At 43.8% G+C, this 14,149-nt stretch overlaps 1 protein-coding gene across 4 annotated transcripts in view; it reads left to right on the plus strand.

Moving 5' to 3' along the window:
• The window catches only part of ARAF (A-Raf proto-oncogene, serine/threonine kinase), a 104,497-nt gene extending 93,857 nt beyond the window's left edge, over positions 1-10,640 (plus strand). For 3 of the 4 annotated variants that reach the window (XM_029611767.1, XM_029611756.1, XM_029611776.1), the window contains one exon: positions 319-459. In XM_029611767.1, the coding sequence (XP_029467627.1) occupies positions 319-459 (141 nt within the window). Of the gene's footprint in view, positions 1-318 lie in introns of all 4 variants that reach the window. The other variant, XM_029611747.1, reaches the window with a different exon arrangement.
• The last annotated feature ends 3,509 nt before the right edge of the window (positions 10,641-14,149 follow it).

Raw genomic sequence — 14,149 nt, forward strand, 5'->3', positions numbered from 1 at the left:
AGAGATGGGAGAGCCCAGTGCACGCTGGGGAGGAGAGAGAAATGGTAGGAACCTAATATGGGCCGGGTTGCAGGGTGAGATGATAGGGCTCAGTACTAGGGAGGTAGAAGGGACAGTCCAGTTCTAGAGAGGTAGGAGTGGGAAGAAAAGGGACAACTTAGTACTGGAGGATGTGAAAAATGGTACAAACCAGTGCTTAGGGGTTTGGCATATGGCAGGATGCAGGGAAATGATATCGCCAGGGCCTTGTCTGGGGAAAAATGGTACAGACCAAAAATCAGGTGGGACTTCCTTCATTTCTGTTTTCCTTCCACTCAGATCCTGGCCTCCATTGAGCTGCTGCAGCGCTCTCTCCCCAAGATTGAGCGCAGTGCCTCAGAGCCCTCGCTGCACCGGGCTGTCAACGCAGAGGACCTGAATCCTTTCCTGGTCAACACCCTGCGTTTGGTGCCCCAGTGATCTCTGCCACAGCCCCTTTCTGCATTGGATGGGGATGGGGAACTCTTAATTTTTCCCCTGATCTATGTTCACCCTCACTGGTTGGGGGTAGTAGTTGATACAGAGCTCCAAAGGCATTAATGGTGTTACACTCTCTCCCAATGCCAGTCAAGATGTCATCACTCAGAAGCACAGCCTCAGAGACTGAAATGGACTTGGCTAATGTCCCGTACTCTGGCCTGCTGAGGGCATCAGCCATCACTCTCCTCTCCAAACTATGAGCCCCTCACCTCTGTATCATCTCTCCTTTCCTCTGCTACGGAGAGAAGACCAACACACATGCGCTTACATTAAGACAATTTTTTAAGCAGAAGCACTTATCACTTTTCTCAAGTCGGAAAATGGAGTTTGAGTTTTCTTCTGGCTGATGCTGTGGCCAATATCCAAGCTGTTCCTAAACATTCATTCTTTTGCCAAATTTAAAATGGGACAAGAATGATTTTGATTTTTTTTTTTACATTTTCAGCTGCTGTTTAAGTGAAGAAATGTCATAGCCTCTGCTGTGCTTGAGCCCTGAAAGTTCCTGTTTTATACACTTCACTAGCTTAGATTGTTGGTGATGGGAGTGGGTGTTCTGTTCTAGATTACTTTGGATTTCAAGCGTGGCCTCTGATGATAAATGTCACTAGGTTACAGTGATTCCTTTGGGTGATGTGTGTTGTTTTTAGCTGCTCTGTGACTGACAGCTTAGGTCTTTCTGATGCCACTGGTTAATATTTTTGTTATGCACTCAGAGTACTGCAAAGGGAAAATTGAATCCAAAGATCAGGATATGCTCCTTCTGTAATTCATCCCAGAAGACAAGCCAGTTATGTCAGCTGGTTTTCCGACAGCTAGTAATGTAACCTGACAGATAGTAATGTCAGCTGCTTTTCCGAAGACAGCAGCTCAAAAAAAAAGAATAATGTCTGAGTTTTACCGTCTGTTTCTTCTCTACAGTAATCTTGATCTAAAGTTTGATTTTTCACCAGGAAACTGAGAAAGATGTGAACTGGAAGTTTCACAAACTTCACCTGAAAGGATCATTGTTACACAGGGACTTTTATTATTGGAGGAAGACTAGTAGCAGCACAAATACATCTCCATCCATTGCCACTCTGCAGTAATTTGAGAGAAAAGCTGGCATGTAACCAGGATGCTATAGACAGAGTTGAGAATTACAGAGCAGAGACACCCACATGCATCACCCGAAGGAGTTATTGTTACACAGGGACTTTTGTCAGTATTGTGATGCTCTCATTATGTTTAAATACCTTCATGTTTATGAATGCTCAGGGGTATCTGGTTTCTGCTCTACTGTGTCCTGTTGCTGTTGTTGGCCTTTTATTACCCAGGCCTGCCCTAATCATTGCTGAAGGGAGAGAGGAGCACGCAGAGGAAAAGTAGAGACAATAAAGAGATACAGTAACTGGAAAGAGAGGGGGGATAAGTAGGGACTGTAAGCAGAGATACAAAAACTGCTGAGGAGAAAGAGGGGCAGGCAGGGGCAGTAAACAGAGACAATAATTGCAGAGAGAGAGGGGCAGGCAGGGGAAAAGCAGGGGCAATAAACAGAAACTGCTGAGGAGAGGGCAGGAAGGGGCAATAAACAGAAACATAGATTTAACAAATTTTCAAAATTAAAATATTTATGTTAATGGTAGAATTGATTTGGGTTTTGCAAGCCGGGTAAGTTTAAAAGAAAACATGAAAAACTAAAATCTATAAAGAAGCAGGACTTCAGTCTGCTCAGCAGACAGCTTCATCTCTTTCATGGAAGATAGAATCTGATAAGAATGTGCTTTTGTTTGAAATGAAATCGGAAATCGCAACTAAATTCCCTATTTTGTTTTTAAAAAGAAATGAAAGAAAAAAAGTTGTTTATTTTTCATTTTGTTTTAAAATATAAAGCAGCCCATCCCATCCCGCTGCTGATAAAGCCCACACCATGGAGATAAAAAAAAAACACAGGTCCACCTGCAGCGCCTCCCAGGCCCCGAGGTCTCCCCCCATTTATCTTACCCCATCTGTAGCTGAAAATAGGTCAGGGGTGATCCCCAGTTGCTCCTGTCCTGCCGGTTCTATTGTATCAGCCAACCTGAGGCTGGCATCATTTTGGCATATGGACATATTCCAAAATGCTACTGGTCTCAGGAGAACCAGCACTAATTTGAAGGGCAGGAGCAACTGGGGATCTCTCCTGCCCCTTTTCAGCCATGGAGAGAGTACGTTACAAGGCAGGAGGCTTATTTTTTAAAATTTGGTGGCAGGTGGAATGGGACGGGACCCAGACTCAATATTTTTTCTCTGTTGACAAGCAGGCTTGAATTAGCCATGACATATGGGGTGACATCATCCAGCAGCATCAAATAGACCTCTCTTAATAGTAGAGATTTTGTTCTACTGAGCATGTGTGAGAGTTTCTGCACAGGCGTTGCCCTCATTCTTTTTTTTACCTGAGCACCAGCACGGATGTGTACCTCTATCTCTCTCTATTTTTTCTGTGAAAATCTTTTTTTCTTCAGAGTTGCCTTGTTGCTTCAGCAGCCCCCAAACAGCACTTTTCAGTGCTACCTTTAAAAAAAAGAGAGAGAATTATTTTCCTTACAATGTCTAATAAGGAGAAAGCTACGGTGAATGGTTTCAAATACTGAATTTATGGTAGGAGAAATTGTATTACTGATGGACATGACCTATGCTACCAGTGCCTAGTACTGGACCAGGACCAGGTCAGCTGTTACCAATGTGGACAAATGTCCCTGCGTACCCAAAGATCGAGGGCCTGGAAAATGGAGGAACTGCATAAGTCTCTTAGAAGCCACTTCCCAAAGTGCAGGCTTGGCTGCCTCTGCAGGAATGGACTTGAACAGGAGCTCCTCAAAAATATCTCCCTTGTTGGCAGAACAAGCCAAATCCTCAGCGTCGAGTAAACAGAAGCAGCATGCATGAAGAAAAAGAGATGCCACTCCAAGAAGCTGCCAAAGAAGCACCAAATCTCGGGCATCAACATGGTGCCTTGGCATGATTGATGACGGCTCAGTCGGCACAGCATCAACGTATAGCGCACCGGAGTCAATGCAGAAAGTCCTGGTGCCATCAAAGCACAAGGCCCCAGCATCATTCATGCACAAGCTCCCAGTGCCATCAACACATACCTGCTCAACACTTATGAAGCTTGGAGCCCTGGAACATCTTTTGCCATTAAAACAGTCCCATCATCAAGGCATTGTACTGCAGAACTTCCCATGCATCTGTATGCTGGTCTATTGAGAGTGTTTACGGGGCAGATGGGAATATGATATCCCTATCCCCACCAATTACCAAGGCACTTACACCAGTAAAATTAATGGAGCAAGGGCTTTGTCTAGAGACTCCAAATTCAGATTCCTCTTTTGTACCCTCACATTTAATAGGCCTCCAATCCAAATTTCACATAGCCTAGAAGATGTATAGGATTTCATTCTAGTATCGGAAGCAGATATTCCATCACCCATGCCAGGACAGATGGCTTGTCAGCCCTTCGACCAAGTAACAGAGTTAGTGAAGGATTTCTTTATCTCCTTGGTGGGTAAGGATAAGGAGGGTATCTTTTCAGCTTCTTCAGAATATCAGTTTTACTCCCATGAGAAGTCCCAGTATCACCAGTTCATATCAATACTCCATCAGAACCCTTGCTCAATCGTTCTAGCCTTTGGCATTCTCTTGCAGTGGAGTCCAACTAGTCAGAGGTTATGCACTAGGAGTATACCTTTCCAAAGTGATCAAAGACCCCCTCCTCAGTACCTTCTTCATCACTGAGGTCCTGGATTAGGAGTTTCCTCACCACTGGGCTTTGATGAGGGATCAATGGGGATCCCCTCTGACACCCTTCCAGAGCGTCCAGAACACTTGTCTGCACAGATAGACTTTTCCTACTCCAGTTTTCTGGAAAAGTTGGAGAAAGTGCTTGGAGTCAATGTACATAAGGACAAAGTTTTTGCTCTCCACTAAATTCTGGACACATTAGCAAAACAAGCAGCTATCCTGATTCATGATATCCTGCAAGAATTGCAAACAAGTGTGGGAAAATCCTATTTCCAGTGCCCCAGTTTCAAGGAAACTGGAGCTCAAATATAGAGTGCCAAAATCCCCAGGCTTTGGAATGGTGCAATTACCCCATCAATCAACTATAGTAGAGTCAGCCCTTAAAAGAGCAAATAAAACAAGAATAAACTTGAACACCCAGAAAAAATCCTAGGTTACGGACAATTTTGGTAAAAAGGGGTTTCAAAGCTCTATGCTTAATGCACGGATCTCCGCACATCAGTTCTAATGGCTCAGTATTTACATGAATATACACAGAAAATAAAAACTTTTCTTCCATTTAGTAAAGGCAGAATTTCATTCCCTCAGCCATTTTTAGATGCAGAAGAGTGTATATGCCATCCTATTTGATTCATCTATGAGGCATTTGATACTATGGCACGCACCTCGACAGCATCCATCAGAGCATACCATATGGCTTGGTTGAGATCCAATAACCTATGCAGTGATGTCTAGGACAAGCTAGTGGTCATCCCTTGCCTGGGTGATCACCTTTTCAGAGAAATAGTTGCTTAAATAAAGGAGCAACACATGACAGTCCAGTCCCTCTCTACAGAACAAAAGTCTTCTGCAAGACATATTTAATATGCTTTTAAAAGACCATATTTACAGAGTTGTCCCTTCTGGCAATTCCAGTGATACCAATGCCACCTCTATTTCTGCAACAGCAACAATTTCTAACTGAGCTCAACAGCATGAGTGCCATCAAACAAAAACAATGCAACAAGGCTAATCAATGCCTTGACTAAGCTTTTGACCACCTGTCAAACCCATCAGCAATCCTCTCCAGTTGGGGGAGAATTCAGCACTATTTAGATGAGTGGTGCAAGGTCACCAAAGATCATTGGGTTCTCAATATTGTGGAATCTGGATACCATTTGCTTTTCTCCCAGCTTCTAGCAATTCCTCATCATTTGACCTTCAATCCGGATCTACCTTGATGCAACTCCACCTGGAGGTGGACTCGCTTCTCAAATAGCGGGAAATAAAAGCAGTTCCTCCCCATCACTATGGCCAAGGATTCTACTCCCATTACTTTCTTATCCCCAAGAAAACTGGGGGACTGAGACCTATCCTGGATTTAAGAAACCTGAACAAGCCTTTTCTCTGGGAGAAATTCAAAATGAATTCCCTCCACTCAATCCTCCCCTTCATCCAGAAGGGGGAGTGAATGTACACTCTGGATCTAAAGATTGCTTATGCTCATATTCCCATCCATTCTTCCCATTAGTATTACCTGTGCTTAATGTGGACTCTTTCTACTATCAGTACAGAATGCTCCTCTTCGGCCTTAACAGCACCAAGGCTTTTCATCAAGTCCCTGGCTGTAGTAGCAGCACATCAGTTGTTTCAGTGCATCCGACTTTTCCCTTACTGGATGACTGGCTTATGATGGCGAGCCCCAAGGAAGGTACACTAACCTCCCAACAAAAATCAGTACAACTGCTACAATTGCTAGGTCTCCTAGTGAATTTTGAAAAATCAACTTTAATTCCTTCCCAGAAAACCAAATTCATGGGCACGTAGCTAGATTTTCTGCAGGGGAGAGTTTTCCTACCATCAGATCAGGTGAATACTCTCAGATCCTTTGTACACAAACTGTTGAATACGGATCAGTCATCAGCCAGAAAAGTCCTAGTTGTTCTGGATCACGTGGTGGCGGCGATTCATGTATGTTCTCTAGCCCACCTTCACATATTGCTCTTGCAGTGTGGTCTCTACTTCCAGTGGGATCAGCTTACTCAACCCCCAGGAATTATCTCCAGGAAGGATCACCACTCTCTATTTCCTCACCAAGTTACGCTGGCAATGGATACCTCCACAAAAGATTGGGGGGTTCACACACAGCCTTTTTGAACTCAAGGAATGAGGTCATTTGTAGAAAAACAATTTCAAATCGGCCTCCTAGAACTAAGATTGATCAGATATAATCTAACAATATTCTCATTCAAACTGACAACCAAGTAGCAATGTTCTTTGTGAACAAGGAAAGGGAAAAGGAGTCTGGACTTTTTGCCAAGAAGCGATAAAGATATGGGATTGGGCATGCAAACATCAAGCTTTCCTGCAAGCGACTTATCTTCAGAGATTTCCAACACTTTAGCAAATTGCCTCAGCAGAGATTTTCAACCATACATATAGTCTCTGCAGCAGTCAGCAGTCAACAGCCAACAGACTATTCAGTCTATGGGGACTTCCAGCAATCAACCTTTTTGTGTCAGAGCAAAACAGAAAATTGGAAAAAGTTTGGTCCATTCTTCCCAGCGAGCTCAGATCAGCTCAGGATGCTTTTCTGCGCGATTGGAATGCAGATCTCATGTACATCTCATGCACGCTTTTCTACCAATTCCACTGATAGCCAGAATGCTATTTCATCCGAACCTTCCCTCCCTCAACTTGACAGCTTGGATGTTGAGCGCTCAGTGATCACCAAATTATCCTTAACCAAAGAAGTTGAAGACTTAATAGTGTCTGTCATAAAACTATCAACTAGAAGAGACTAAAAGGATACAATTTAAAGAACTGTGCAGCCCCATATACGTGCGTATATCTACCCTAGTATTGATAACCTGCGGGTTATAAAATGAGTAACTCTACCCTGCAACATTTGCGCATATGTATAGATATGCACAAATATTAACCGAAGAATTTACTTTAGACAAGAAACATTTTTATGTGCTACCTAGGAGGGGAGGCTAACTGATGGGTTATTGTAGTTTGAACAATGGTACGAGCCTATGGGCAGAACAAACCATAGAGCTCGATCTTCTGTGTTTTATTTCAGCTAAAGTTGAATATGGTTGAAAATGAATAAAATAATTTAAAAAAATAAAATAGATATGCACAAATATAGAATTAATTAACTAGATAAGTCTAAAAAAAGGGCTACTTATCTAAGTAAGAGCAGGAAAGTCTCAAAAAGCACTATTTAGACAGATAAGTAGTGCTTTTTGAGACTTATCCAACTAAGTGGTGGCATTTAACAGCCTCCATTTAGCTGGATAAGTCAGAATTTATTCAGCTAAGTGGTGCTGAACCACTGAATTCATATATGATGCAACAAAAATAAGTGTATTTTTTAAATCTATTTTAAAATTATAAACACAGATAATTACATGTCAAAATTAAGGAGGACTTACCTGTGGCAAATTTTCTATTGTGCGCATAAAGGCAATTAACCCGTTTTTCAGTTCCTCCACCAGTTCACCCAGTCCATCTCCAGGTCATCGAGAAGTCTTGTTTCTTCATCCTGAACCCCCTTCCGCAGTTCACCCAGACCTCCCATCTAGCCAATAATGCGGCATAAACACGTTTGATATCACTTATGTAAGATAATTACTAGGTATAAAATTGCGCGATTATGTTGCCAAATCTACACACATAAGTCTCTTAAAATAGCAACTTACATGTATAAATGTTGTCTCTGCCCTGCAAAGCCCCTAGTCCACCCGTTTTATTGGGGTACATTTGCGCACAAACCCTTATTTACACACATACAGGCTAATTTTAAAATGAGTGCGCATGCGTCCATACACGCATGTATTGGTGCGTGAGTAGAGATACGCTGGAATTTTAAATCATGCGTGCATATGATTTAAAATATGCCTACCGCACGTAAGTATGCTCCTAATTTTATGAGATTAGTCGAGCAAATGTACTTTGCATATCTTCCATAGCATTTTGCCAGCTTTAACGCACGTATGTTTGCAGATTTTAAAACATGCTGACATGAGGAACATTCCCAGATTTTCCAATTAGTCCATCAGTTTGGCATGTCAATCTCAAGGTCATCCAGACTCCTCTGTTTCTTCATCCTACACACACACACACACCCCAGTCATGTAGGCCCTGGACCTCTCACCCCTGTCATGTAAGCCCTAAAATTCGATATATGCAGACTTGCTCCTCATCAGGAGCAACCATAAAGTTACGCGGCTAACAAGCCGCCACACGTGTAACAGTTGGACCCACCCCAGAGTGCCCATGCCCTGCCCCCTTATTTTTTGCTCGCACATATACGTACATAAATAGCAGCTTTTAAAATCCGCATTATTCAGACGCAGCCCACATACTTGCTTGTATGGGCATTTTTGCCCGAGCAGCGCTTTTAAAATCAACTTCAAATGTTTGATGTTTATAAACTAGCATGTGTGCTCATACATTCTATTTAAGCATGTATATGCTAATTCTTCTGAACACAAACTTTTGAAAATTCACCCTTTGATTTTAAATGGAAAAGTTTCTCCACATGATTTCAACAAATACTTTGAATTAATTTGCATGCGATCCCAAAGAATAACTGAGCTATTTGCTCTCTCTTTCTGCTTCAGGGCTTAGTACCTAATCAGTAAGAGTACTTCTTAGTGCCATAGCAGCTTACCATACTCAAATCGAGGATAAGCCTATCTCCACTTATCCGTTAGTTTCCAAGTTCATGAAATGCTTATGGCATACTACACCTTCAATTGTGAAATCACTTGTGCCATAGGACCCATACGTGGTTCTGCTGCAACAGATGAAATCACCATTTGAACCATTGGAGTCGGTTTCTCTCAAGGTTCTAACTCAGAAAATAATATTCCTTTTAGCAGTGACGTCAGCGAGAAGAGTCAACAAGCTTCAGACAAGTTCTTTATCCATCTTTTTTGCAATTCTTCCACAATAGTGATGCTTTGCATCCACCTGCAATTTCTACCAAAAATAGTATCAGCTTTCCATATCAATCAAGCTATCGTGTTCTCTACGTTCTTCCAGAGACCATACACACACTTGAATGTGAGAAAGCCGTTTATACCTTAGACTGTAAAAGAGCATTGGTTTACTACAAAAGAAGGACTTAGCCCCTTCATCGGGCTTTGCAACTATTCATTTCTTACAATCCTAACAGATTGAGCATAGCAGTGACCAAACTTACATTGTCCAACTGGCTAACAGACTGCATCTCGCACTACTATATACTAGCAGGCCTACAAATTACAGACACGATCAAGGCTCATCGTTAGAACCATAGCTGCATCAGTGGCTCATCTGCGAGCTGTGCCTCTTAAAGATATTTGCAAAGCTGCAACTTGATCAGTACTATCTGGATAACCTTGCAAGGAGTGACACTAAATTTGGACAAGCAGTTTTACATGGAGTTTTACATGGAGTAGGGTCCGAGTTGCTTAGTTAATAAATGCTTCTCTGCAACCCTCAGATTGGGACTCCCCACATGTCATAGCTAATATAGCCCTGCTTGTCAATAGAGAAAGCAAGTTTGTTTGCCATAAACAGTGTCTCTGTAGACAGCAGAATGAATTGGCCATGCTAAATACCTGCCCGCCTCCCTGGAGAGTCGACTTCCTAGCTAGAATTGGCTCTAAAATTGACTGAGGGAGGCTCAAGAGGAAATTTCTGAGTGAGAACTCCCCAACATGATCAATAAAGCAAAAGCTCTACTACCTGAGATTGGGCAATTCAGTGCCACCGGATGATATCACCCCAGATGTCTTTATCCTACTATCTATGGGGAGCACCATGTACAGTAAGCAAACTTGCTTTATTTCATTTTGGGTTTTTTTTCATTTGTTTATTTCATTTTAAAGAAGTGAAACAAAAAAAAATTGTGAATGCACACCCCTAGAATCTGGTCCAGGAAGCAGAAATATTTACCTTAAGAGGCCTGAAAATTCCAAGTCCCAGTTACTCTTTTCTATTGTAGCAATAAATCTATTTTCTGCCCCAAAAGGGCTCATTCTAACAGGGGACACCAGTGTCTAGATGTATATATATAGATAGATATGTAAGGTTAGAAATTATCTGCATTGTTTTTCCCTGTTCTCATCACTTGGGAGTTGAGTTAAATTTTATAGATTTTTATTTCTCTAAATTTTTTTCTTTTCAATTTGTAAATGAACAAAAGAAGGTGTTTGCATTTTTTTGTCTGATTTATTTTTTATTTTATTTTTTTTACACATCCGCTTTGGTTACTTGCTGGGGAAAAGTGGAATCATGGTGCGGGTCAAAAAGATGTAAACGAGAGGAAAGATATATCTGTAAAATTAATAATAATAAAATAAAGAATTGTGGGTACTAGCTGATGTTTGGAATCTCTGGATCTCTTTTTGAATGAAGGCTGTAGCTACCAAGGCATAAAATCATAGAACAAGATGGCAGATAAAGATCATATGGTCCATCGTCTGCCTATCATATCGTTGATAGCCCTTTTTTCTCTCTCAGAGATCCCCTGTGCTTGTCTTATGCTCTCTTGAGTTCCAGTACTAGCCTTGTCTCCACCACCTTCACAAGGAGGCTATTTCATGCATCCACCTGCCTTTCTGTACAGAAATATTTCCTTAAACTACTCCTGAGTTTATCCTCTTTCACCCTCATCCCATGATCTCCCATTCCAGAGCCCCCTTTTCATTGTAAGAGCTTCACCCCCTGTGCATGTATTCCTTGGAAATATTTTAGTGGGTCTATCGTATCTCCCCTCGTCTCCAGGGTATATATGTTTTGATCTTTATGCCTGTCCCCATATGCTGGACTGACTCATTTGATTTCTATTCTTTTGAATGTGGGATCTTCAGAATTATATACATTATTCCAAATGAGGTTTCACCAAAGACTTATGTGGAGGCAATATCACCCTCGCCTTTCCTGTTAACAATTCCTCCTTATGCACCCAAACATCCTTCTGGCTTTTGCCATCACCTTAGCTACCTGTTTGGCCAACTTAAGATTATTAGATATTATGGATCACATCTAGATCCTGCTCCTATTTTGTGCACTGAAGAACTTCACCCCCATACTGTGCCCTTGGGTATTTGCAACCCAAATGCATGACCCTACATATTTTAGTATATTTTATGCAGCAACCCCCAAATCCCCTCCATTTTACAATAAAATATAATCACTGCAGCCAGGGCTCCCCAACCTTCCCCCCCCCCCCCCCACCCAAACCCATACTCTAAGAACCAACATTGGAAGCATAGGCTTCTATCGTAGCACTTAAAAGGAGCAATGCTAGAAGCATACACTTCCAACATAGCAACTCCAGACTTAGGCTGCTGCCACGATTCAAGTGAAGAATGAAGAATCTTGAGGTACCTGGAGTTATCCCAGGACAAGCAGGATGCTAGTCCTCACATATGGGTGATGTCACTGATGGAGCCCTATCACGGAAAACTTTCTGTCAAAGTTTCTAGAAACTTTTGACTGGCACTCAGAGGCCACCGAACATGCCCAGCATGCTATAATTCCCTGATCCACAGGGTTCTCCCTTCAGTCTTCCTTTTTTCTGCGCTGCTATTAGCTTCGTGGATCAGGAGCCCTGTGTGGTATATTCACACTTCAAAAAAATTTTAAAAAATCATCTGAAAAAGTTATTCCACCGCAGGGGTCTCCTTTTTTTCACCACCGGTGAGTAAAATTATTTTCCGGTCGTTACTATTTCAAAAAATGTTTAGTCAGAAAGTCTCGACGGCTGTCAGACGTTCAATATGGCTACAGGGTTTAAAAAATGCCCGAATTTTAATCAAACCATGTCCATAACGGACCCGCACACCAAATGTGTGCTATGTTTAGGAGAAAAACACGACGTATCGACATGCCTGAAATGACACCGAAGGGCAGACAAGCTCGTATGGAAAAGATGGAGCATCTTTTCCATCTTCAATTGTTGCCGTCAACTTCAACGCAATCATCTCCAGCTGGAGCGGTTAAAACATTGATTTTGAAACCTCGACGTCGTCCGGACGAAGTGTGTGACCAACCGTCATCGACACCTTCTCGGTTGTCTATCAAATCGACATCGGTCATTGAGAAAAAGACTGCCGAGCATCGAATGAAACATCAGCATCGTCATCGAAGGCCTCTGGATCCAGATTCTGACATGATACCCGGAGTTCCTTCGATGCCTATCAAACCAACTCCTAAGAAAACTCGAATGGATGAGTCATCGATGCCCTCGGGGCCCATGACTCCCAGACGATCCCCACCGACATTGGTGCCGGGTATCGTGTCAACACAGGGACCTGTGGTCCGGCCAGTTTTGCCCTCACTGCCAACCCCTATAGCTGCTCTGAATTCACCAGCTATAAGGGCGGAACTGGACGTGCCTCTTCTGAAGCCATTAATACTCAAGTGGCCTACCCGGAAACCTCCAGAGGTGGTGCACCATAGAGCAGTGGACGAAACCATATATCAAGTACGTGACGTCCTGGATGTCCGGAGACGGGGCACCACTTGGGAGTACCTCCTAGCTTGGGAGGGATTTGGACCTGAAGAGAATTCTTGGGAGCCGGCGAAGAATATATTGGACAAATCTCTGCTCAAGGACTTTCACTCCAAACACCCTGGTAAACCCAAATCTTCTAGGGGGAGGCCTAAAGGAGGGAGTACTGTTAGTACCGCCGGCCGCAGTAAGCCATGACCGGGGCCGGGCGTCATGGCCGTCGGCCGTGGCAGACTGCGAACGAGGCCAGGCCGGCGGGTGCAGAAGATATAATTACCCGTGGCTTCGGGCGTCGTCCGGGGCTCCTGCTGGGCAGGCTGCCCTTCTGCTTCCTTCCTGCGGCCGCTTCTGGTCCGGCTGGTTGGCTCCGCGGGATTCGACTCTGCCCCTCACTTCCTCTAGGGCCGCGCGCATGGCTGAAGATGGTTCTTAAAGGAGCCATGACAGGAAACTGTCATGGCTTCCCCTGAGACTCCGCCTCCAACATCCTGTATTTAAGGCAAGGTCTGGGTCTCAGACCTTGCCTTGGTATTGAGGTTCCTGCCTGAGTTGTTCCTGTGTTCTCTGATCCTGGTTCTTTGTCCCGCTCTGCTTCCCTGCTCCGTGATTGATTCTTGGCTTCTGACCTCTGGACCAGCATGCGTGATTTATCCTGGCTTGTTCCTGGTACGGCTTCGGACCCTTCTCCTGGAGTGTTCCTGGTACGGCTTCGGACCCTTCTCCTGGAGTGTTCCTGGTACGGCTCTGGACCCTTCTCCTGTTTTGATCTTGGACCGGACTTCGACCCTTCCTGTATACCGAACCCCCGGACCGTCCTTGGACTATTCTACGACTCCGTCCTATGACTACTACGACCTGCTGGAGGCGCCAGCCATCTGGAACCCATGCCCTGCAGGAGGCGCCTGCATCCAGACCTTTCTTCAGTCTTCAAAGGAGTCTCCTAAGTCCCAGCGGCCGGATCCCTATGGGCTTCTCCTAGGGGGATCTTGAGCTTCCAGGGTGACGTCTTCGTTCAACAACTACAGCCAATGGCCTCGCCCTCCGACGGTAGAAACCTAGGGGGATTACATCCCTTTCAGGTGCGCAGACTCTACCTCGGAACAGGGGTTCACCTTCAGGTCCATAACAGAATACCAAGGCCATGGACCCGGCAGAGGCCTCAGCTCAACAAGCCATTCCAGGACTAGCCCAGAAGGTCATGGAACAACAACGTATACTGGAATCCATGGCATCTTCATTGGAACGACTTAACGCACATTTGGATTCGATGGCAGCTGCTCAGGCCGTTTCTCCACCTGTGCCATTGGTGATGCCGAGCAATATCCAGCCTACCATTCTGCTACCTATCCCTCCATGCTACACAGGTGTGCCAGG

The sequence above is a fragment of the Rhinatrema bivittatum genome, chromosome 1 (assembly GCF_901001135.1).
Source record: "Rhinatrema bivittatum chromosome 1, aRhiBiv1.1, whole genome shotgun sequence".
Lineage (NCBI taxonomy): Eukaryota > Metazoa > Chordata > Amphibia > Gymnophiona > Rhinatrematidae > Rhinatrema > Rhinatrema bivittatum.